The 23624-nt window shown below is 37.1% G+C and overlaps 1 protein-coding gene and 1 long non-coding RNA gene across 2 annotated transcripts in view; both read right to left on the reverse strand.

The window, feature by feature from the left end:
• ipo11 (importin 11) overlaps positions 1 to 23624 on the reverse strand; it is a 172381-nt gene that overhangs the window by 42100 nt on the left and 106657 nt on the right. Inside the window, exons 23-27 of the mRNA XM_082187980.1 lie at positions 16318 to 16397; positions 13283 to 13363; positions 5297 to 5392; positions 5066 to 5179; positions 3390 to 3511 (exon numbers count right to left, since the gene is read on the reverse strand). Coding sequence (XP_082044106.1) covers positions 3390 to 3511; positions 5066 to 5179; positions 5297 to 5392; positions 13283 to 13363; positions 16318 to 16397 — 493 coding nt within the window. The remainder of the gene's footprint in view (positions 1 to 3389; positions 3512 to 5065; positions 5180 to 5296; positions 5393 to 13282; positions 13364 to 16317; positions 16398 to 23624) is intronic.
• LOC309512456 lies at positions 11498 to 13276 on the reverse strand. Its single transcript, XR_014211035.1, has 2 exons — positions 12562 to 13276; positions 11498 to 12444 (listed from the first exon to the last, which is right to left on the reverse strand). It is a non-coding gene; the product is annotated as an uncharacterized lncRNA (long non-coding RNA).

Consider the following 23624-nt stretch of genomic DNA (forward strand, 5'->3'; position numbering starts at 1 on the left):
GCATGCAGAGACATGCTCAAGTGTTTTCAAGCGGCTGGATTGAATATTTATATTGTAATGAGAAATGTGAATGTGCGTCAATCATGAATTTCTGTACCATTTCTCTTCCCCTGATAGCCTGCACATGGTACAAAAGCATTATGACTGGTCAGATTGTCTGGTCTTTAAAATGGCCAGGGGTTAGCAACCTTTTGACATGAATTTTAAATTTTTCTTGTTAATCACTGTGCCACATTGCATAGAAAAATATGTTGTGATGCGGTGCAGAATGCTTGGCACTGTTTCCCAGAAAGAAAGAAAAAAAAATCATGCAAATTTCCACCTCATTGTATGTTACTGCATTATTTGCACTTGTATTTAGGATGTGTGTTGTGGAGGCAACTAAGTGCATCACTTCCCTTGATGCTATTTTGAGTTTCAACGTCACTGCCAGGATCATGTATGCCCAGTTGAAAAGACTGAAGAGAAGTGACTCAAGCAGATGTGTTATTCTGCAGAAAACCTTATTTAAAACATTACTCATAGTAACATCTAATTAATTTTTTTGAGAGCAAAAAGAAACAGAAAAAAAATCTGCTCACAGAAAGTCCTTTTTGCTTTTTGTTGGTCAACGTGGCAAATCTGCAAGACCAATTTGTGAAATCTGTGTGGGCGAATCTTCCGACCTCACAAGAAAATTCCCAATTTTCCCAACTGCAAAAATTCACTGCACAACGGCAAATGTGGCTGAACCTTAATACGTAAATATATCTCCATAAATAAAGATAATATAAACTCGCATTCAATTAGTTAGAATTGCGAGATATATACTCACAACTGTGACTTATAAAGTAAAAATTGTGAAATATATGCTCGCAATTGTGAGAAATAAAGACTTTTTTCCTTGCAAGTTTATATCTCGCAATTCTGACTTTATCTCATAATTGCGACTTTATATCACACAATTCTGAGAAAAAAGTCAAACTTGTGAGACGTAAACTCGTAATTGCGAATTGTGAGATAAAAAGTTGCAATTACTTAAATTATTTTATTCAGTGGTGGAAACAAGCTACCAGAATCTACACTTTCATACAACTTACATCTTTTTTTTTTATAAATTATAATTTTTTGCAATAAACTTAAGTATATTGTATTTTATACTTATAATCAATGACTAAAAGTCCATTGTTTATGATTCAATTAATTTGCAAAGCATCATGGAATGAGAAGTTCATTATATCATAAAAGACATTTAGCACACAATATGTTCTGTTGTATCTTTCTCTGATTCTCAAATACTTATGTGCTTCTAATCAAAGTTGGTTTCGGTTACACTAGTGACAGAGTTACATTGCACTTAGTCAAATACAGTAAGTACTGAGTAATATTAACTAACTACATACTTATAAAGTTATGGTTAAGGTTTGGTTTAGTTACTTGTAATTAGGGCTGGGTATCGTAAAATAAAAAAATCGATACCTTGACTTCGATACCGGTTCGTGAAGGATACTTTTTTCGATACCAATTTTATGAAAAACAATATTACATTACATATTACCAAAAAAACCAAAACATTGTTTTTATTTTTTCAGTTTGTTGACTTTTTTTACACTCAAAGACTCATAAAGGATACTAGGGGGCAGAATATATGCCTCCCGCTCCTGTGCACGCATAAAGCTTGCCTTAGTCATCAGATTTTTCGTGTTTCTTGCCAGCAATTATTTTGTCGCAAATATAGCATTGCGCACTATTGGCATCGAGCCTGGTGAATAGCCACGATTCTGATCTTTTCCATATCTTTTCCATCAACGGGGGTTGGGACACTTTCACACTAAAGCCTCACATGTGAGCCATGTCTCTGGGCTTAACCGACGTAAACTAGTGTTTTTCCTCACTGACATTGACGAGATTAACCCCTTAGGTATCGAAATTTGGTACCGAATGACAAGAAATGTTTTGATACTCTATGGGCCCTATTTTAACGATCTGAAACGCAAGTGTCAAGCGCAAAGCGCAATTTTCCCGGCGGGATAAATGCCTCTTGCGCCCGGCGCAAATCTAAAAGGGGTTGGTCTGAAGTAACTTCATTATTCATAGGTGTGGTTTGGGCATAACGTGAAATAAACCAATCAGAGCGTCATCTCACATTCCCTTTAAGAGCAGGCGCGCTTGTTCTAAAGCGGATTCCTATTATAACGGCGGATTTGGAGAAACCCACCCAAATTAACTTCGGTTAAACAGGCGTATGATAATTTGGGTAAATGTGTAAGTTAGATGTATGCTTTTATAATAAATTGTCTATCTATCTATCTATCTATCTATCTATCTATCTATCTATCTATCTATCTATCTATCTATCTATCTATCTATCGTAATAATGTATGATTTGCAAAAATGAAAACTGCTGCTTCTGTGTAGATGAGAGAATCAAAGTGCGCGTTGTGCACTGCACGCTACATTGATTATGGCCAAGCATGCACCCTTAAAATAGCATATGAATAACATGCGCAACGCGCCACTGACTTTAAACAATTTTTTCCTGGTTAGTGGCGCAATTGTTTTCTAAACCTGCAAAATAGCATGAAGGAACGTTTGCGCCGGAACACGCCTCCTCTTTGCGCTGAACCGCCCCCGGGAGCGCAAGTGTATTTCTTAGTTAACCGACGTGCTTCTGTGGAGTGAAAAGTCTGCTTTGCGCGGGTGCAAAATAGGAATGATACATGCGTCGGTGTACAAAGTCAATTGCGCTGGGTGCAAGATAGGGTCCTAAGGCATCAAGGCAATTCGGTCAGTGCTAAAAAAAAGTATCGAACTCGATACCCAGCCCTACTTGTTATTATGCATAATTTACAGTTATTACTAAAGTACATGTAGTAACGTGAAACTATTGTCACCTTAAAATAGTGTTCCCTGAGTTTGGTTCATGATCACTCTTGCCCTCTATACTTAAAAAAATGGGTAGTCATTTGCTTGGTTCGTTTCTATTCTATTACATCAGTAGTAAAAAAATATTGAACTATGAGCCATGGAAACTTAAATTACTTGTAATATTATAGGCAAAATGACTGACTCCCTTTTACAACACCTGACATCTCAATTAGATGCAAATGGAACCTTGAAACATAATAGCTATAACTTACAGGCTATCTCACAATGTGACAAGAGGGGTGATAATGGGGCTATCACTGACATCCGAACTGCTGACGTAGCTAATACCAACATGCCATTTCTCCCGACAAGTCACCATTATGAAGAGATTTTTCATTCGTTTTGGCTCTGTGGTGAATGTCAAATGATTTGTATAAATGCTTTCATTTGTACAGCTTGCTGATGACATCTACAATATCAGCTTCAGGCATTTGCATGCAAATGTGATAGGATTCTCCAGCAGTGTTTATAAGATGACGAACCTGTTGTCAGACGGTAAAAGCGCCAGGAGCGCCAGGGCAGAGAGCTTTCTCCTGTCAGGCTGGGTGATGTTGTCCATGCGGTCCACCCACATCTCAATCATACTCCCCAAGAGCTGGTCTGCCTGGGAAGCAGAGATCGCCATGATAAACAATCTTGTTCATATAATTCTCATTTAGAATTTAGCTGTGCACAGGTAAGTGAGGCACACTGGGAACAAGATTAATACATCCTTCATAAGATAAGAGTTAAACATTAGGGTACGTCGACCCGAATATATAAAAACCTCCGTCTTTGAAGTTGCTTGGCTGAGACTGTAAATAATAAAGGGGTCTCTGCGGGAAAGATATTTCTGGGATTGAGGAAATTAAGGAGAATACTGATATATGCTGAGACTACAATAGTGCAAATGAGTTCGATTTTCAGCGGGGATATATGGCCCAGGGTTTAAAGGGAATGATTCTGTGTGGGCGGCTCAGCAAAGCATTCGGGTCCACTGGGACCAAATTACAGTACGATCAGCTCCCACAAACACAACTAAAGATACGCTGCACAGAGAAAGAAAACTAGGCCAGGCTTGAGAATTTTTAGTTTGTTGGTTGATTTTTTGCTTCAGTCTATTTGACCTTGACATAAAGGTAAATATAGCAGTGGCATGTAACGCAGTGACTCTTACTTTGGCAGGGTTGAATTTGATATATTTTTCAATTGTAGTCTTTTAAAAAGGCATCTGAAATAAAAAACTAAGTGCAATGTAGTGTTGTGAAAAATATAGCTCTTTCTCACTCTCTCATCTCTCCGACAGCAAGTTGACACACAAACCCGCCTCCCCTCACTCACTTGTTATATTTACTACGGATTAATATTGTTGGTGTTACAGAGCTTGAATTTTGGCGTGGGATTTCACATAATTTTACTTATTCCCGCATATGTGCATAAATAAAGCTGCCTCTCATTACTAAATTGAGTTCTTTTTCGCTGCTTATTGCACTTAAACAGTCAAATACAAACAAAAATAATGTCAAAATGCCAGTCTTGGCAAGTATTCACGTAAACACAGTTAGTTATGTTTTAAGTGAACGTAAACAGTTGAGAAAGAAAACACGTTTAACAGTATTATGGATCAGTGTGTCAGGTCTTAAAGTGACAGCAGCCTAATATGCTGCCAAATTATAAGGAAATATTAACAATATCTATATGGCATTTTTTCCTTATGGTATCGAGGTCAATATTGTGGTCTGTGAAAATGCTGAGTGGCTACTAACTTTGGAAAACCACTAGCCACAGTGGCTGCTGAGCAAAAACGTTAATGTCAAGCCATGTATGTATGCATGTATGCATGCATGTATGCATGTATGTATGTATGTGTGATGAACTAAAACCTTAAAAAACATTTTTATTACTTACAAATAAAATAAGAATGAACTGAAATTAAAAACTGAAATTTATTTCAGCTAATAAAAAAATAAATAAAAAAAAATCCTTTTTATTTTCACTTAAGTAAAAAAACTAAAACCTGAGTGAAAATAATAAATATAATAATTAATTAACAATAATTCAATGAAATAATTCAATGATATACAGCTAAGGGAACAGATGTTTTGCATCAGAACAATCCATTTTAAAATTCCCTCTCTATCAGGCAAGCAAACGCTGGTGGCCTGGCAGTCATCCTCACCTCCTGGTTGAATTCCACAGCCATCTGAGTGAGAAGTGATGTAAAAAAGCCTGAATTCTGCAGGAGAATCCGACCCATCACCCCGAGGTATGTAGACATAACCACAGGATACCTCTGCAGTCAAACACACAAGTATGTGCAAACATTGAAAACTGGAAACAGTGGAGTTTCACTGAAATTAGGTTAGTGCAAGATGAATACTGTAATAAACTATACTATGTTCAAACTCACTTCTCCTTCGACAATCCCCTGTAACACAGCTGGCAGAAGAGGCTGAAACATATGGGAGCCTAATATAGGACTTACTTTGATGGCAATTTCAACAACCTGCAAGAAGCAAAGGGAAAGAGAATGAATTGATCACTGCAGAAAATATACCACAAAAACGGAAAGTGGGCATGAGTAGAAATGGAAAGTATAATTGCCTAGAATCCCCAAGTGCTCAAGGAGTTACACAACAGATGGAAATCAAATAGTTAAAACATTTGAGGATTGCGGAAGATCAAACTCATTTTAAAGCTGTGGAAAACAGGTAAATGGGACTAGAAAGAAGTTTTGGAAGAGAGGATACATAGTGACTGAATCATAGTAAAAGGCTGATGGATCTTATAAGCAGGAATCGGGTGGTGAGTGATTTGAATTCTCATCTTTAAATCCCTCGGTTAGATGTTCTACTGTGAAATCATAACACTGTTACTATATTATGTTTTTCTTGAAAAACTATAACATGTTTTCCACATGGATTGGGTGAAGTTTTATTTAAATTGATTTAAAATGTATGTATTTATTCAATATAATATTTTATGATATATAAATATATGGCATAAACAAACAGCAACCTACTTTTTAATTGGTATTTTATTTTGTACAGCAATTAAGAACAACTGTGGGCATACACACACAATAGATACAAATGCATGCACACGTCTTTCAAAAAAAGTAGGGAAAAACAAACAGCCAAAAAAAAAAAAAAAACCCTACAAAGTACACAACAAACATCTAATATACAGTATCTACATGCATATAGCCTACATGTTTTTATAAGCAAATTGTAAAATTAGTGCAATACCACATGGCGATTTTTGAAATGGAAATAAATCAATGTTATTTTTTTTTAAATCCCCAAACTAATTTTATTTGCAGTACTGAGGTCTTAGGAACCCCAAACATAAAAAAGAGATGTTGAATCTGTCAATCAGAACATCAGGGTCATATGCCTTGTTCAAGGGCACAGTGGTGGTGGTACAAGTCTCGCTTCTTGCAGGAATCAAACCACAGGGACTATATTAATATTTCTGAACACCATCATACTCGTGAATCGAGAAGGAGAAGCCCTGGAACAAGCCTACAGGCATTGCCTTTAGGAAACGTAATGGCCAAATAAAAAGCATATTGAATCACCATGTTTAATATTACATCACCAGCAAAATCAGATTGAAGCCCCGCTGCACAATTCTGACCTTGAGGACAACCAAATAATTTTCAATAATCTCAAATTGCCTTGTCGCTCTGAAAGACAGGAAGAGAAGCTTGTAATTGTGTGAATTCTGTTGTCAGACTATGTATTGGTTTGAGAAGGGATCTTGGCAGCCCAAGGCCATTAACCTCCTGTTCCACCCTCACTTTGACAGGATGCAGGATGAACCGCTCCCTGAAGGTGCGCTCCTGTTTTCATTTTTCTTCTTCAAGCTGCTGGTGCACAAACATCCTGGCACATGGGGCAGAACTTTACTTAACTGACTTCAGAGGGTGATCTACAAACAACATGTATAAAGTAATGTGTCTGGATTACAGCCATGCATGATGGAGTAGAAAGCTTGAGCTGGCAAAGTCTTTCCAGACTGCTATCGGAATTACACCACTTTCGAGTCATTTTGACTTCCATTTACTTCCATTGACTATTTCATGCAAAGATAAGAAAACGTCTTGATCAGGGTTCCATACATGTTTAATTCTTTTTAATCTCAATTGTAGCATAAAGTTGATCAACACAGGAAATTATTTTGTTGAATTTGTTCATTTTTAGCAATAGTAATAGTAGCAGTAAATTGCTCTAAGCCATGTCAGCACCGTTTTTTTATGGAAAATACGCGGCGGCCATATTTTTCAAGATACGCGAATGTCCTCCAAGACAATCACGGCACTTGGGACAAAGACACCTCATGGCAGTTTTCAAGTCAATCGGACAGACTGTTGCGAAGATATAGATGTTTTCGTGTTTTTATTCCATTCTATAGCACCACCTTTTTCACGCAACCACAAACTAGCTCATTCATAGGTGTATCGAGTTTGGTGAGATTATCTCATTCCGTTCAAGAGGGATAGCAGTCTTAGTAAAGTGACAAAGCCCACTTCGAACGTTTTGGTGTCCCGTCATGGACGTCAATCAATTTTTTTTACTTTTTGATAGTTATGAACACCAGAGACTCCAGATAATTTTTCTGCACCGGTCTGGTTCAGATCGGACGAAAAAACTAGTTCTAGCTCACAAAAGTATCTTTTTTTTTTTTTTTTTTACCATAACATTTCAACCATTGAATCTGTAACGTGTTTTGTCTGCCTTGAGTCAAGGGTTGCAAAGGAATAAGACACTTGAGTCTGCGCCGAGCGGTCTAGGAGTTGATTAATCATCAAGCCGATTGGGGCAAGCCTTGGTGACGTTGTAGACGGAGAGGGTACTACTACCATCCCTCAAAGTCTCTACGACTTACGTTTTGGTCTGCCCAATCAGAGAGAAAGAGTGAGCGAGTGGAAAAAACTGCTGGATTATGGCATTCAGAAGGGAGAAAGATGCCAAATTTACCATCTCTCAATCAGCAGCTGTACTTTTTTTTTGTCATTTAATGCCTGGGTAATAATACATGAAATAGTGTTATAAATGTCCTTTAAGTTTTTTAAAAAGAAGAAAACGAATAAAAAACAAAATTTTTTAATATTAATACTGCTCTGAAAAAAGAAAAGAAAAATTCATATACATTACACTGGGACTTTTGGGAAATTTGATGTAAAGCTGCAGGAAGATAACTGCTTAGTTTGTAATAGTTTTTAACTCGCCTCAAACTAAATTCTGTAAACCTCTGCACACAATAACTTTTTAGATTACGCTAATGTAAAAAAACAAAGTAAATCTAGCATGCCGTGTTCTAAATGCATGTTATAAGGAACTCAAACTCACAGCAAAGGCAGTGATAGAGTTTGTGTGGACCGGCATTTACTGTGAACCGAGCCGCTCTAAAACACTGTACGCTCATGTGCAACACAGTGACACGGTTTTGTGATTTCAAAAAGCAACAAGCGAAAATAAAATATAATTCTTCACTGAAACATGACCCCTGAAACATGGATTTAAGACATTTTAATGCAAATTAAGGACTTATTTTTACATTAAGAACACCCTGTAAAAATAAAAAAGGGATGAGTCAAAATGATTTCTTGTGGTAATCGACTTCATGCTACAACTGTTGACAGAGCATTACCTTTTAAATTTCTTTTACATTCCATCATATAGAGATGCACTAACCACATCAGTTCTGGTAAAAGCAGCTGTAAGAATGTTTCTCAAAGGAAGGATCTGGGCACTGACAGTATGCAGGCCGGTGGTCAGTGTGTGTGTGTGTGAGCATCCAAGGATGCCCCTACGGGCTCCCACTTGTACTTGGCTCCAATTGCACGGTTTGCTCTTCAAATCAATCACAAACTACCACATGTTTCCCAGCAGACGTCCTGGCCAGGGTGGATAGAAGGCCAAAAACATTTTCCTAAACCTCACTGAAATCATTCAAACTAGCCTGACATGCTGCCCTAGTTTCATGCAAGTTTCCTTAAAAAGGAAATGTAGTTTCATTTACTCACTTTCAAACCTTGTGCACTATTTTACAAATCTTCTGAATTTACTTCAGAACATACCGAATTTACACTACCATTCAGTTTTATTTACAGAAAATAATAATATTGATCAATAAAACTGACAGTAAAGACTTTTATGGTGCTTTTGTGTCCATTTTAAAGCTTGGAAGCTTTAATTCTCATTGCAATTGAATAGAAAAGTTGAGAACAGATTGTACTTTTCTTCCACAGAAACAAAAATTTGCAACAACATGAGGGTGAATAAATGATGAAATTCTTTTAATTTTTAGCTGAACTATCCTCTTAAGCCTGACAAATCCTATTCACACGGTGAGCAACATCTCTGTCTGATTTTTGAGTACTCTTTACAGAAGTACCTTAAAATTAGTTCCTCTTGACTCTGTCATGAAATGACATGAACTGTATAGTCCTTGAATCGTGTACACCATAGGAGAGTTAAATGGCCTGTCATCTCTCATTGTCCTTTAGCCTTTGACTTAACTGACATCTCTCCAAACACATTTTACTGAGAAGATTAATTAAAAACATCAATAAAGTGAAAGTAGTGCCTCCAGATACTGCTAATATAAATGAACAGTTAATTAGGGCGTTACAAAGCTGTTGTCCATGGGTGATTGGTGATGATTTACGTGCCAAACATGCTACCTGTGGTGTAAGAAGGCAGAGAATGCTCTGTGAGGTTAATCGAATGGCTTCCCACACGTCTGAGACTATCACTGCCTACACAGTTGCTTCAATGCATTCAGAACAGTTCCCATGTAGAGAAGCAAACGGAGAGGAGCAAGTCTGAAAGGTTGTTTGATACGTACAAACTCATTAAATGTTAACAGATCAACCATTCAATGAACAATTAGTTATTTACTCATTCCAAAGCTGTATTATTGTACACAAAAGAGAGATATGAAGCAGAATGTCCTTGCTTCTCTTTTCCATTCAACAAAACTGGATGGTAAATTATATGTTCAAGATTCAAAAAGGGTAGAAAGCATTTACCTTTTCTATTCTATATATATATATATTTTTTTTTTTTCTGATTTAAATAAATAAAACTTGCTATGTGTACTGTGCTAGACTAACTGAGACTTGTTACAGCACTTGTATACTGCTGCCCTCTTGTTGGTCTGGGCTGGATTTCCCGAAACCTTCTTAACGCTACGTCGTTCTTAAGTTATACCTTAAGCTGTACTTTATAGTTAATACGCGTTTCCCGTACTTAGTTAAGTACACCTTCTGCAAGTCATACGTTCGAAAGGTTGGTCTGGACCACTCTTAGCTATACCTTATTACTGTTGACAGTCTATACGAATATAATTCTGAAGTTGTAATACACCCAGTGTTCAATTAGGCTAATTCAAGTGTATTCATGCAAAGAATACAATTGTCATAGATTTTTTATTATATTATCCAAGGGTACATCAGCTGGCAAACCATTAGGCATTAAAGGCATAGGAGTCTATTAAGGGAATAATTGTGGTGGGGAGTTTGTTCAAACTATGGCAGCGATACAGCGAATAGTTGTGCTAAATCAAAGATGGCGCCGTCCACGGAGCCCTTTCAAAGGCCAGTGAAAGCATATAGGCTACTGCCAGTTAAGCACTATTCTTACACTATAAGACGCTAATTGTTTCTCATGGGGTCGTACGGTATTTTCAAACACAGTCCGTGATTTTATTGCAATCTGTATTCCAGAATGTCAGTGTTTTTCTCCCACCACCCGAGTAAAAATCCCCGGTCGAATGACCTTCTGTTTTCTGTCTTGTGGTGATTTAATTGCCGTCCGAATCCACATCTCTGAGTTTACAAGAAGAGATCACTTCAAAAATTCACTGTTTAAATCCTTTTTGATCACTGCCGACTCGAGTACCGTACGTACGATGTACACTTTTATTACTGAAATGCTGGAAAGTATTACAAGAACAATATTTCATCACAGCTCCACCTCAGCGAACAAAAATAGGAAAGAGAAGAAAGAACGTAAACATTTGAAATGGGCCGTTATTATGGCAGCAATATATGACAATTTTAAAATATGTAGGCTAGGCTATTTTTTTTATAATATCCCATGAGTCCTAATAAATGCAATTTCAACTATTTCTGAAGTGATTCTTTTATTAAAAAAACACCACTTTCTCATGCAGTGAAGCATCCCCTGCATGAGTGAATAATTGATTCTCAAGCCATCGATATCAACCAATTCAGCACCATCGCACGTAAGAAGGTATATCTTAAGCAACTTCCTAAGGTATGGTTCGGAGAACACGCCTAGAAATGATAAACCTTTAGTTAAGTTAGAGTCTTCGTAGCACGCTAAGAGACAACGTTATCTGGAAATCCAGCCCGGATTGCTTCTATTGTTCTCCTCATTTGTAAGTCGCTTTGGATAAAAAAAATTTATCTGCTAAATGATTAAATGTAAATGTAGAAAAAAATAATTGCTATCTTCGAATGAGAAACATACTGAATTCATACCACCATTCAAAAGTTCAGTAAGATTTTTTTAGTAAAGACATTTATAATGTTACAAAAGATTTCAGTTTGAAATAAATACTTTTCTTTTGAACTTTCTATTTATTTATCAAAGAAATCTGACACAGTTTCCACAAAAATATTACATAGCAAAACTATTTTTAACATTGATAATAATCAGAAATGTTTTTTGAGCACCTATTCAACAAAAAAAGCTGAAAACTTTGCTTTGCCGCCACAGTAATAAATAACATTTTACAATACATAAAAATAGTTATTTTAAATTGTAATATTTCACAATATTTCACAATATTCCTGTTTTTACTGTATTTTTTTATCAAATAAATGCAGCCTTGGTGAGTGAGACTTTTCAAAAACATTAACAAAATCTTCCAGACCACAAACTTTTGAACTGTAATGCAAGCTGTTCACTGCTAATGTTACAATTTGTCATCTCTTTCAAATCTCATTTGCAGTCGTATTTGTAGCAAACTCGTATGTGGAGCTCTAAATCACCATTAACTTTCGGAGTATGGGAAAGAGGAGCTTGGACATTGTGCCAAAAATATCATTTTGAGTTTCACCGTGGGAAGAATATAAAGTGGAACAATATGGGGGGGGGGGGGGGGGGGAAGATGCTAAATTATTCATCAGAGAATTAAACAACTCTGCTTTTAATATGTTTTTTTTTCTTTCTTTTTTTTCTGTAAAAGACAAAAAATAAAAAGACATGTTGGGAACAAAACGACCACCATAATTGGTTCTGAAAGTATAATGCTGTATACAGGGATTCAATGCAAGCAAGTTGAGAATGCTGTGGATTTCCCACCTAGCATGCCAATACTTGTTATTTTCAACAACCGTCTTGTAGACGCAGATTCCCACCATCAAAAGGCACAAAACAAGTGTATGTCTCAGATAACCTTGGGCTCGTTTTTTCCAATTAAAGTTGCCTTCACTCTAGTGGAAAGATGCTGCCTGTTGGCACAACGCAAGACGCAGAGCGCGTAGATGTGTGCACACCTGCGCTCTATGCTACTTAGGATCTACAGAGAAAAATGATTAAAGTTAATTAGAAAAGTTTCACAGTATACCCTGAAGAGATGACAGAACAATGATGCAGTCACAATACAATGCTAACATAAAAAACAAATATCCAAAACCTCTGGTAATGCATTCCAGCTCTTCCTGTGGGGGCGCGGAGAACGTTTTATTCTCCAAATTGGCTTGGGGTCTCCGATGAGCATCTGCTAACCTATGAAGGAGCAGCTGGAGGCCAAAGCGAAAAGCTTTATCTGTAATGGCAGCATCCTGACAGCCACTCTGTCTCTCCACCTCCAGAGAGGACCGGCACTGCAGTGCGGACAAGAAGCTCGCTTTGAAGCCCACATCAGACAGGCTTCTTGCAGTTTGACCCCTGCAAGATAATTATCTGTGCTACAAGGTCCAAATGGTCACATGGCTAAATTAATTAATTAGAATGGTCAAAAATAAAATAGCAGGGTCCTGCAAATAGTGCTTTCACCGTTTCTTCAAAGTAGAAATCCACCCCAACTGTTGGTCTGGAAACGAGAAGTGTTTGAAAAACGGAGGGCGATGTCAAAGAGCGCACCTCTTCTGTCAGATCTAAGAGCTTTAGTGCATAAGGTAAAGCAAGCAAAGTTGAGATTGGCTTAAAAAAAAAAAAGAAAGAAGCTGAGCTGACTGTGGTCTACTCAAAACCAAAATGACAGAGTTGAGGAACGGGTTCTCTAGTCATTACTCTGCAGCAGTGTCAGGGCACTTCATTTCAATACAGAGCGTCAAGAAGACAAGCACAAAACAGCCGTGCGAGGAAGGATGGATGAGGCTGTTTGCGAAAGAGTGTTAGGGATCGAGTCGTACCTTCAAAACCTGGACCTGCCCTTCTGTGGTGATGTCTCTCAGAAGTTCACAGAAAGATCTGCAGAGAGCTTCAGCATAGTTCTAGAGAGAGAGAGAGAGAGAGAGAGAGAGAGAGAGAGAGAGAGAGAGAGAGAGAGAGAGAGAGAGAGCGAGAGAGCGAGAGAGCGAGAGAGCGAGAGAGAGAGAGAGAGAGAGAGAGAGAGAGAGAGAGAGAGAGAGAGAGAGAGAGAGAGAGAGAGAGAGAGTGTGTGTAAAAACAGGGCACAATCATTTCTGTTATGAAGTACATGTACTGTATTCTTAAGGCCTCATTATGCTTCTGCGTCAACTCCACGGCGTAGCTACGCCGTCACTCCAACGGCGTCGTGACTGTTTTATGGTTCTGCGTCGGGTTGCGTTGCATCGCGGTGCATTTCACCGCCAGAACGCTAGGGGGGTGGTGTGGTTCGCGAATCTCTTTCCTATATTTTCTAACATTATAAATGTCTTTACTGTAACTTTTGATCAGTTTAACTCATCCTTCATGAATAAAAGTATTGATTTAATTTATTTCTTTCCCCCCTAAATAAAATTAAAATTCTTATTGTCCCCAAACTTTTGAAGGGTAGTGTTTAATGTTTCAAAAGCTTTCAGTTTCAGATAAATGCTGTTCTTTTAAACTTTCTATTCATCATAGCATCATGAAATAGAAATGTAAATAACTGTTTTCAACATTGATAATAATCATAAATGTTTCTTGAGCATCAAATCATCATATTAGAGTGATTTCTGAAGGATCATGTGACACTGAAGACTGGAGTAATGATGCTGAAAATTCAGCTTTGATCACAGGAATAAATTACACTTTAAAATATATTAAAATAGAAAACAGTCATTTTAAATTGTCATAAAATATGTTTTGTTTTATTGTTTTTTATATACTAAACACAGCCTTGGTGAGCAGAAGAGACTTCTTTTAAAAACATTAAAAATCTTACCGATCTAAAACTTTTGACCAGTAGTGTATAACACAATAAAAAAAACAGTTTATCACCCATATACATATGCATATATTTTTGTGGGCTTTATACAAGAATTGAGCAGTATAAAAATGTTTAGAGGGTATGTAGTGAACTTTTATAATTATTGCCACACATTTCTATACAATGAGTATATTATATTCCAAGACATTTCACTTTATTAATTATAGAAATACTTTTAGATACTTTACCTTGTATGTATCTGATGTGTGGTTTCCAGCTTAAAGGGATACTCCACTTTAAAATGAAAATTCTGTCATCATATTCTCACCCTCATGTTGTTTCAAACCTGTATGAATTTCTTTCTTCTTCTGAACAGAAAGGAAGATATTTAGAAGAATGTCAGTAACCAGGCAGTTTCTGGGTCTCATTGACTTCCATATTATATTTTTTCCTACTATGGAAGTCAATGGGACCCAAACACTGTCTGGTTACTGACATTCTTCTAAATATCTTCCTTTCTGTTCAGCAGAAGAAAGAAATTCATACAGGTTTGAAACAACATGAGGGTGAGTATATGATGACAGAATTTTCACTTTAAAGTGGAGTATCCCTACTATTTCTAATGCAACACCATCAATACTTAATAATATTTCTGCGTTTTCTTTATAATTACCAAACATCATTACCTTCGTTTTATTTAAATTCAAAGATAATTTATTAATATCCATCCATATTTTTAGTTTTACTAATTCTTTATTTACTGTCTTTATAAGTGTATTATAATTATCAGTATGAGGGTGCAAATGTTCAGTCTCATACAACATCTTGTGAACACTTGAGGCTTTAAAGCGGGAGGGGGAAACCGGAAAAGCTACACTCCGGAAATGATGTATAATCTGACCAATCACAGCCCCTGCGGTCTGCGTCACCGCGACGCGTAGTTACAATTTTTTGGAGGTGCACGTCGAGCTACGGCGGAGGGGTCGCGTCGAGGTTCGCGTCGACGCAGAGGGGTCCGCGGGGGTACGCCGTCGATTCGACGCAGAAGCATAAAACAGGCTTTATTGTATTGGATAAAATATTGACATGTTATTAAAAAAAGATGAAAATATTTAGTTTTATTTTATCATATTACCACAATTAAGTGAACACGTGGATGAACACATTTTAAATGATTTTGCTGCTTTAGTTTGAGAGACTGTTGCCCTTTTTTCCATCAACTTCTATTTATTTTTTTTTATATTTTATGAGAAATATTTCAAATGTTTTAGCATTTTTACAATTACAAGTTTCCCAACAATACATCTTAGAAATATCCCACTTAATCCATTTAGTTAATTTAAATAACAACAGGCGGTTTATTAGACAAATAACATAATTTCTCCAGAAAGCAACACCATTTTTGATGGGAAAATGACAACATAAACATCATTATGAATTAGCAATGGATTTAATTAATTCTAAGTTGTTCTGTGGTGTTAGTCTGGGTTTAATTTAAATAATGGTTTGTTAAAATATTTCATTCCGTTAGTTGTAATAAAATGTAAAAAACAGGTGCAGTCAATTTTTCCAACCAAAAGAGGGTACTAAAAAAAATTGAAATGAACTAAATTAACGTTACCATCCTCATATAAGCTAACTTTAGCTTTTTATTAACATAATGTTACACATCCTGTTCGTTTACTCATTGTCGTGTACATAACTTACTTAGAATTTATACATTGCCTAAGTTTGAAAGTCGTTTACTAATGTATTCTTATTTTTTTCGTTACAGGGCTTAAATGATCCTCCAAACAGGAATGATCCTGTAGAAGTCACTGATTATACACAATAATTAAAACTGAAACATCTCACACACACACACACACACACACACACACACACACACACACACACACACACACACACACACACACACACACACACACACACACACACACACACACACACACACACACACAGTAGTCCGTTAAGATTTATTTCTTTTGAGTAAAGTGCAAATAAGGTTACGTTCACACAGTCATTCCAATTTTCTTTGAATTTCCTCTTATTTGAAGCCGTTTTTACTCCTACCTGTAAGAAATCTGTAGCAGAGAGATAAATGTAGGCATTGATGATCTGAAAGCAAGTGCGCACATTCTCCGAGCTCAGTTCTGAAATAGAGAAACAAAATAAGAATGAAACCAGGGTGAAGCAATATCACAAGAGTAATATCTAAGAGAAAAATAACAGTTGGGAGAGAACATGAACACCAGCAGTGAGGGAGACAGAAGCGGTATGTGGAAAGACATTTCATATAACAAAACAGCAGTCTGGAGCACAGACAACTTTAAAACACTGCTACTCTGACTCATCGATAACTCACACTCCTTTATAGAAGACAAGATAATAACTGCAGTGGCAAACATTACCTTCACTTATTACACGGCTCTGTGAAATACTTGATTCTGATTGGTCACTGGTCAGGGAATTACCAAGACTTGCACAAATACTGTAGATAAAGTAACTTCGCACAGAATAGCCTTCCCCAATTTGCAGACAGAGTCAGTGTTTTTCCACTCAATGTTAATGGCTTAGAAAAGCTCATGAGTGTTCATCCGAGCTTAATGCGAGACCAAATATTCACTATTTGTGGTTCAAATCTGGACTCAGACCAAAACATGTTCTCAAGCCACTTCTGGGTTGTCTTCGCAATTTGGACAAGAGCATTGTCTTGTTGAAAAATAACATTTGATCATTCTTCTTCAGATAACAACTTTTCATTTGTGGGAAGCAAGCCATTCTGCAATATTCTCTTGTTCTCCAAAGCATTAAATGACTTTTCACAGTGAAGTAGCTCACTGATAAACAATGACACAGTCTCTTCCTCCATGCTTCACTTGTAATAGAGATACATTTATTTATATATTTCTCACCAGATTTTCAAAGACACCGCTCTGGAGCATCACCATGCAACTCGTGTTTCATTGTGATTCTTCACTCCACACAACTCTGCTGAACCACGCCGAATAAAACTTCCCATATTCTGCCAAACACATTCTGTCTCTGATGTTTTTCTGAGATAGCAGACATTTTTATAATTTCCTGACCAATAGTTTGTAGTTAAGAAAATTAAATGCTTTGTGTTTAGCCATTGTTTTATGTCCAGGAGTATGTATGTATATATTTGTGAGTGTGTATATATATATTAAAACAATTAAAAAAAGATGAACAGTTAATGCTTGAGCAAAATATTGTTAGATGCATTTATTGAACCCATCTACTGTACATTTGATCAAATAATTAATTTTGATTAGCCCTTGTTCAAATTTCTCTATTTTCCCGTTGGAGTACTAGTGAAGTGCATAAAATAAGGTTACAGTACACTAAGCTTTAAGTAGAGAGATAATCATACAGCAATTACAGTAATTATTATATCAATACACATTGGCACAACAATGAACAAGGAGGAAGCCACTCATCTACTGCTTATCTTGCTATTCATTGCTACAGTTGCTATGGAATCCAAAAATCACCTTGACAGTTTTTTTTTTTTTCAATTAGATGAAGCTGATCTTATTGAGCTTGACTTGTGGCCTTTATCCTGTTAAACAGGACTTTTATATATTTTCAGTTGGTTACTGTGAAAATCAGGACACTGCGAAGGCCAACTGTCCCGGCTTCCCTTTGCAGACGACCTTGCACAAAGCCAAGGTCGACCTCAGCTGAAAAAAATGGTGCAAAATGTCTCAAAGGCTGAATAGGATTTGGGGTGAATTCCAAGGGCTTTAGGATGGGCTGACCCTTATATTGTTAACAGTAATGAGAGATGGCAGAATCACTGCTTCAATTGTGCCTGGAACCGCAGCGTGTTTTGTACTTTTCTAAGGTCAAGAGGGTCTCCATTCTGCACAACCTCTCGGTGACACACACAGCACTACTGCCATCCTCATCTGATGATCTGAAGATAAAATTGCTTTTCTGAGCTGGTTAAGTTCAAACGCAACATCACAAACCCCTTCATCTACAGGATGGACAGAAAAACACACAAATCGCCAGTGAAAATCCAGTGGCTTTTTTTAAGGAATCCATCCATTCAGTTGTGTGGACAGACATATGCACACACACATACATGTATGTACACATACACGGGATATTACACCATGTCATTATTTATTTTTACAAAAAACTAGGCCAAAATGAAAAAGCCATGTGTGACAAACTAAGTACACTCTTACTGATTCCATTGGAATTAAGAGGGTAAGTAGAAGTCATACACTGCTAATCAAATGCCTTTGATTAATTGATCATCAGCAAGTGTGATCACCTCTATAAAAGCAGAAGTTTTGGCAGTTTGCTGGTCTAGAGCATTCAGGTGTGTGTTAACACAATGCCAAGGAGGAAAGACATTGGGACAATGTTCTTAGAGAAGCCATTGTTGCTGCCTATCAATCTGGAAAGGGTTAAAATGGCATTTTCAAACAATTTGAAGTCCATCATTCTACAGTGAGAAAGATTATTCACAAGTAGAAAACATTCACGGCAGTTGGCAATCTTCCCAGGAGTGGAGACCCCAGCAAATTCAGCCCAAGGTCAGACCGTGCACTGTTCAGAGAAGTCGCAAAACTACATCTCAGACTCTACGGGCCTCAGTTAACATTTTAAAATTCATGGCAGTCCAATTAGAAAAATACGGGACAAGTATGGCATGTTTGCAAGGGTTGCAAGGAGAAAGCATCTTCTCTCTAAAAAGAACATGGCAGCATGCCTTGGTTTGCTAAGTTGCATCTGAACAAACCACAAGACTTCTGGAACAATGTTCTTTGGACAGATGATACCAAAATGGAGATTTTTGGCTATAATGCACAGCGCCACGTTTGGCGAAAACTAGCCCAAACACATCATACAAAGTGTCCATCACGCTGAAAGAGGGTTGATGATATTTGGCTTGTTTTGCAGCCACAGGACCTGGGAACCTTGCAGTCATTGAATTGACCAAATTAATTACTTAAAAATCATACAATGTGGTTTTCTGGATTTTTGTTTTAGATTCCGTCACTCACAGTTGAAGAGTACAGGCCATTGCACACTGAGTCCGAAATTTTGGTATGCGTTTTTTCGTGTTCGTCAGCCTTAAAATTCGTCACGCACAGAAACCTTGCACACTGAGTCCGATGCGTATTTATTAAACCTTTGCTGGAAAAAACGCAAAAAATACAAAATGGATTCGTCAAGCAGTGAGGATGATTTTGTTTTTGTTGCCCTCTTTCTTCTTAAAAAGAGAAAAAGAAAGAGGAAATATTGGGTCCATCCAATCCTGAGATTGCGCCGAGAGGAAGGAGTTTCACCTCCTTATCAAGGAGTTGCGAAATTATCCCAAACGATTCAATATTTACCTCAGAATGTCAGTGGAACAGTTTGATGCTTTGCTAGCGATACTGGAGCCAAAAAGAAGACCACCAATTTCCGTGAACCAATCGATCCTGAAAAGACACTGGCAGTATGTCTAAGGTATGGGCGCGCGCGCGAACACACACACACACACACAAACACACACACACACGGCCGGCGGAAGCGCTGGGCAGACAGAACAGCTGTATGCAGGTTATATTTTATACCCAAATAATACATGATTAGTAATCGAATTGGCTGCTCAATCCATTGTGGATTTTGTCGTTCGCTTGTACGGTGGCTCTGAATTGTCCAAAAAACCTCTCAAAATACTGGCTGTGGATGCGAAAAACGCAGAAAATCGAACCCGATCCGAATTTTTTTATTACGGACGAAAGTTTCGTAGACAGTGTGCAAGCATGATTGACATAACGTGAGGTCGAATATTTTTTTTAACGTGCGAAAATTTCGGATGCGAATTTCGGACTCAGTGTGCAATGGCCTTACCTATGACTTCTACATGCTTTGTAAGTGGGTAAACCTGCAAAATCGGCAGTGTATCAAATACTTGTTCTGCCCACTGTATATGTATATCTATGTGTGTGTACGTGTGTGTGTGTATATATATATATATATATATATATATATATATATACACACACACACACACGCAAGCATATATACCCTGACACTGTTCAGATAAAGCAGCTGGTTTCTCAGAAATGGGATTTGTTCAACTGTGTTGAGTGGTCCATTTCCTGTACAAGAGCACTTTACGCTTCCTCTTCATACCGCACTATCATGGGAACGCAGTCCGCAGACTGCTTGGATTTCAAATCATTTGAATAAAATTTAAATCGTTCCCATTTTACAATAAATAAATGAAATAGTTTCTGAAGCTCCCCCGCTTCCCCTCGCCGTGATTTGCAGACATCTAACGATGATGAGGTACGAAACAATTTAATTTATACCATCTCGTGCAGTTCATGAATATTGATGTCATCAGAAGAACGGCAGCTCTGCTCAGCCTCTAGAGCACCGTAACAAGTGTTTCATGCGCACTGTTATTACACAGATACACAATGAGCTGAACAACTGAAAATAAGATTGAGGGAAAAAGAACTTGAATCTGCAACAGGGAACATACTTACAATCCTGCTATTTCGCAATTAGTCAGCAGTGATTTTTTAGACTATGGGTAAACAAATCTGATTTAATATATGAACCGGCATAATGAATATAAGTGGAGGTCTGATGCTGTGATTTCCGTCAAAGTGACGTCAATAGACCTCAGAGCAGCATCATGACAGGTATGAAAGCGAGGTTGTGAGGGACAGAATTACCGTGTTTTCAATGGCATCCGCTGTAAAAAGCTATATAAAGCTCCTAGATCACTTATTATTTTCCACAGCTCATATTGACTGGAGTTTTTTTTCCTACTGAAATTTCTCAGAAAGATATTTTTGCAGTGTTTCATCAGCAGAACAATCCAAAAACACATTAAATAACAGTACAACCCACTGAGAGATGTCCATCCCTCACAGCCACGCTTTCATTCTTGTTTAACATCAAAAAAGTATTTTTAAAAATAAAAAGTAAATAAAATAGTATTTTTTTTGTGTGAAAGCAATTTCTATCATATTTCAAATTATATTGTGTTTAATAGCATTCTGTTAATGAAAATGACAGTTGTGGGACAATCAATGCTTATGATTTTATTTTTTTTTATAAATCATTGCCACTCAATAAATATTGAAATGTTTTTAGTTTTTTTTTAGATGTAATAACTTAAGAATAAAAATAACCCGAAGGCATAAACGTGCTGTAAATAAAAATAAATAAATAAAAACACCCCCATATAAATCAAAATAGCACCAATTAAAGGCAAAAACAACAATAACATCTCTGCCCACTATTACCATAGTTTTTGTAAAGACTTGCTTTGGTTTTCTTTAGGCTAAACTCTGAAGTGTTAAATTTATTCCTAATGCCATAGCAGGAGTATTTACACCACTAATTAATTTCTGCTGTCGCAAATTGAGAAGTTAATTACATTCCTGAAAACCTTATTAAGCTAAGTGTCAACATTTCAGAAGGCCACATGGAGTTAGAGCTCATAATGGAAAAATGCTGATTCCCATGTCATTTTGAAGGTCTGGTTGCACAGATTAAATCAGCCAAACCAAACACCATTCAGAGAATATTATACATTACAATTAATATCAGATATGCATTGTTAACAGTCTTGCCATTCATCATCTCTTTCAAAGCTTGTTTTTGAGATCGAAAAAGCTGGCAATGTCTCACAGTGTGACGTCAATTTAAGCGTGACAATGGCACTCATACTGTATAAATCAAAATAAAACCACTTACAAGCAAACACAATCGTAATGTCTACATTCATTGCCATCCTTTTACATCACTTATTGTAAAGATGCCATGGAGGACCACCAAAACTAAATCTGAGTATTATAGACGTTGTTTTCTGGGAAAGAACAAAGTGCTAAGATTCTCTGAAATCTATTATTGATGCCACAGGGAACTGTAAAATGAACATTTGTGGAGTTTGAATTCAAATATAATAATTAGCTGGGAATTCTTGGACTAATGCAGTCAGACAGAATTATAAGCTAATCTTGCTCTGACTAAACCGGGCTCCCTCTGAGAATATAATGACCACTCCATTAAGGCATGATTAAACATGCTGCTATTCAAATCTATTTCAACTCTTTTTTTTTTTTTCAGTTTTATATAGGCTTTATAAGAAACCTGAATGGCAATTAAATGGCCTTTACCATTTAACTATGAACTTCTTTCTTTTAAGTACTTAAATCTTAAGGAAAATGCATTACTGGTGAAAAAAAATCTTCAATATAATGTGAAGAGTAGAAAAACTTTTATACATTTACTGGACACTTAATTGAACGTAGATTACAAATGTGAAAAAGAGCAGGTAATTATCAGACATGAGCCAACAATATTAGCAGCACTGCAACAGAAACAAGTACAACTACATATTTTAAACCTGACTAGTTCGCCTGAACAAATAGCTGACTTACGCGTTCACCTGACCCCAAATCATTTCTTAGGATGCAGACAGACACATACAAAATGGCTGGCCAGAGAGCAATGGATTAAAATAAAATGTTTTTAAAACTATTAACTTAACTTAGCACAATGTCTTGTGTTAATAACTTAACTCATGGCGTGAGACACTTAAAAAACATTAGAAATGAATGCAACGAAGCTTTAAAATACATAAAATGAAGGAAAGAAATAGATAAATGGTTTTAACTCATTGTTTTAATCTAATTTTTAAAGCAATCTTCAGGATGGGAAAGGCATCATATAAATGTTTACAAAAGCACATACACTCACCTAAAGGGTTATTAGGAACACCATACTAATACTGTGTTTGACCCCCTTTTCGCCTTCAGAACTGCCTTCATTCTACTAAAGGTGCTGAAAGCATTCTTTAGAAATGTTGGCCCAGATTGATAGGATAGCATCTTGCAGTTGATGGAGATTTGTGGGATGCACATCCAGGGCACAAAGCTCCCCGTTCCACCACATCCCAAAGATGCTCTATTGGGTTGAGATCTGGTGACTGTGGGGGCCATTTTAGTACAGTGAACTCATTGTCATGTTCAAGAAACCAATTTGAAATGATTCGAGCTTTGTGACATGGTGCATTATCCTGCTGGAAGTAGCCATCAGAGGATGGGTACATGGTGGTCATAAAGGGATGGACATGGTCAGAAACAATGCTCAGGTAGGCCGTGGCATTTAAACGATGCCCAATTGGCACTAAGGGGCCTAAAGTGTGCCAAGAAAACATCCCCCACACCATTACACCACCACCACCAGCCTGCACAGTGGTAACAAGGCATGATGGATCCATGTTCTCATTCTGTTTACGCCAAATTCTGACTCTACCATCTGAATGTCTCAACAGAAATCGAGACTCATCAGACCAGGCAACATTTTTCCAGTCTTCAACTGTCCAATTT

Source organism: Leuciscus leuciscus (genome assembly GCF_965113295.1).
Source record: "Leuciscus leuciscus genome assembly, chromosome: 13".
NCBI classification, from domain to species: Eukaryota; Metazoa; Chordata; class Actinopteri; order Cypriniformes; family Leuciscidae; genus Leuciscus; species Leuciscus leuciscus.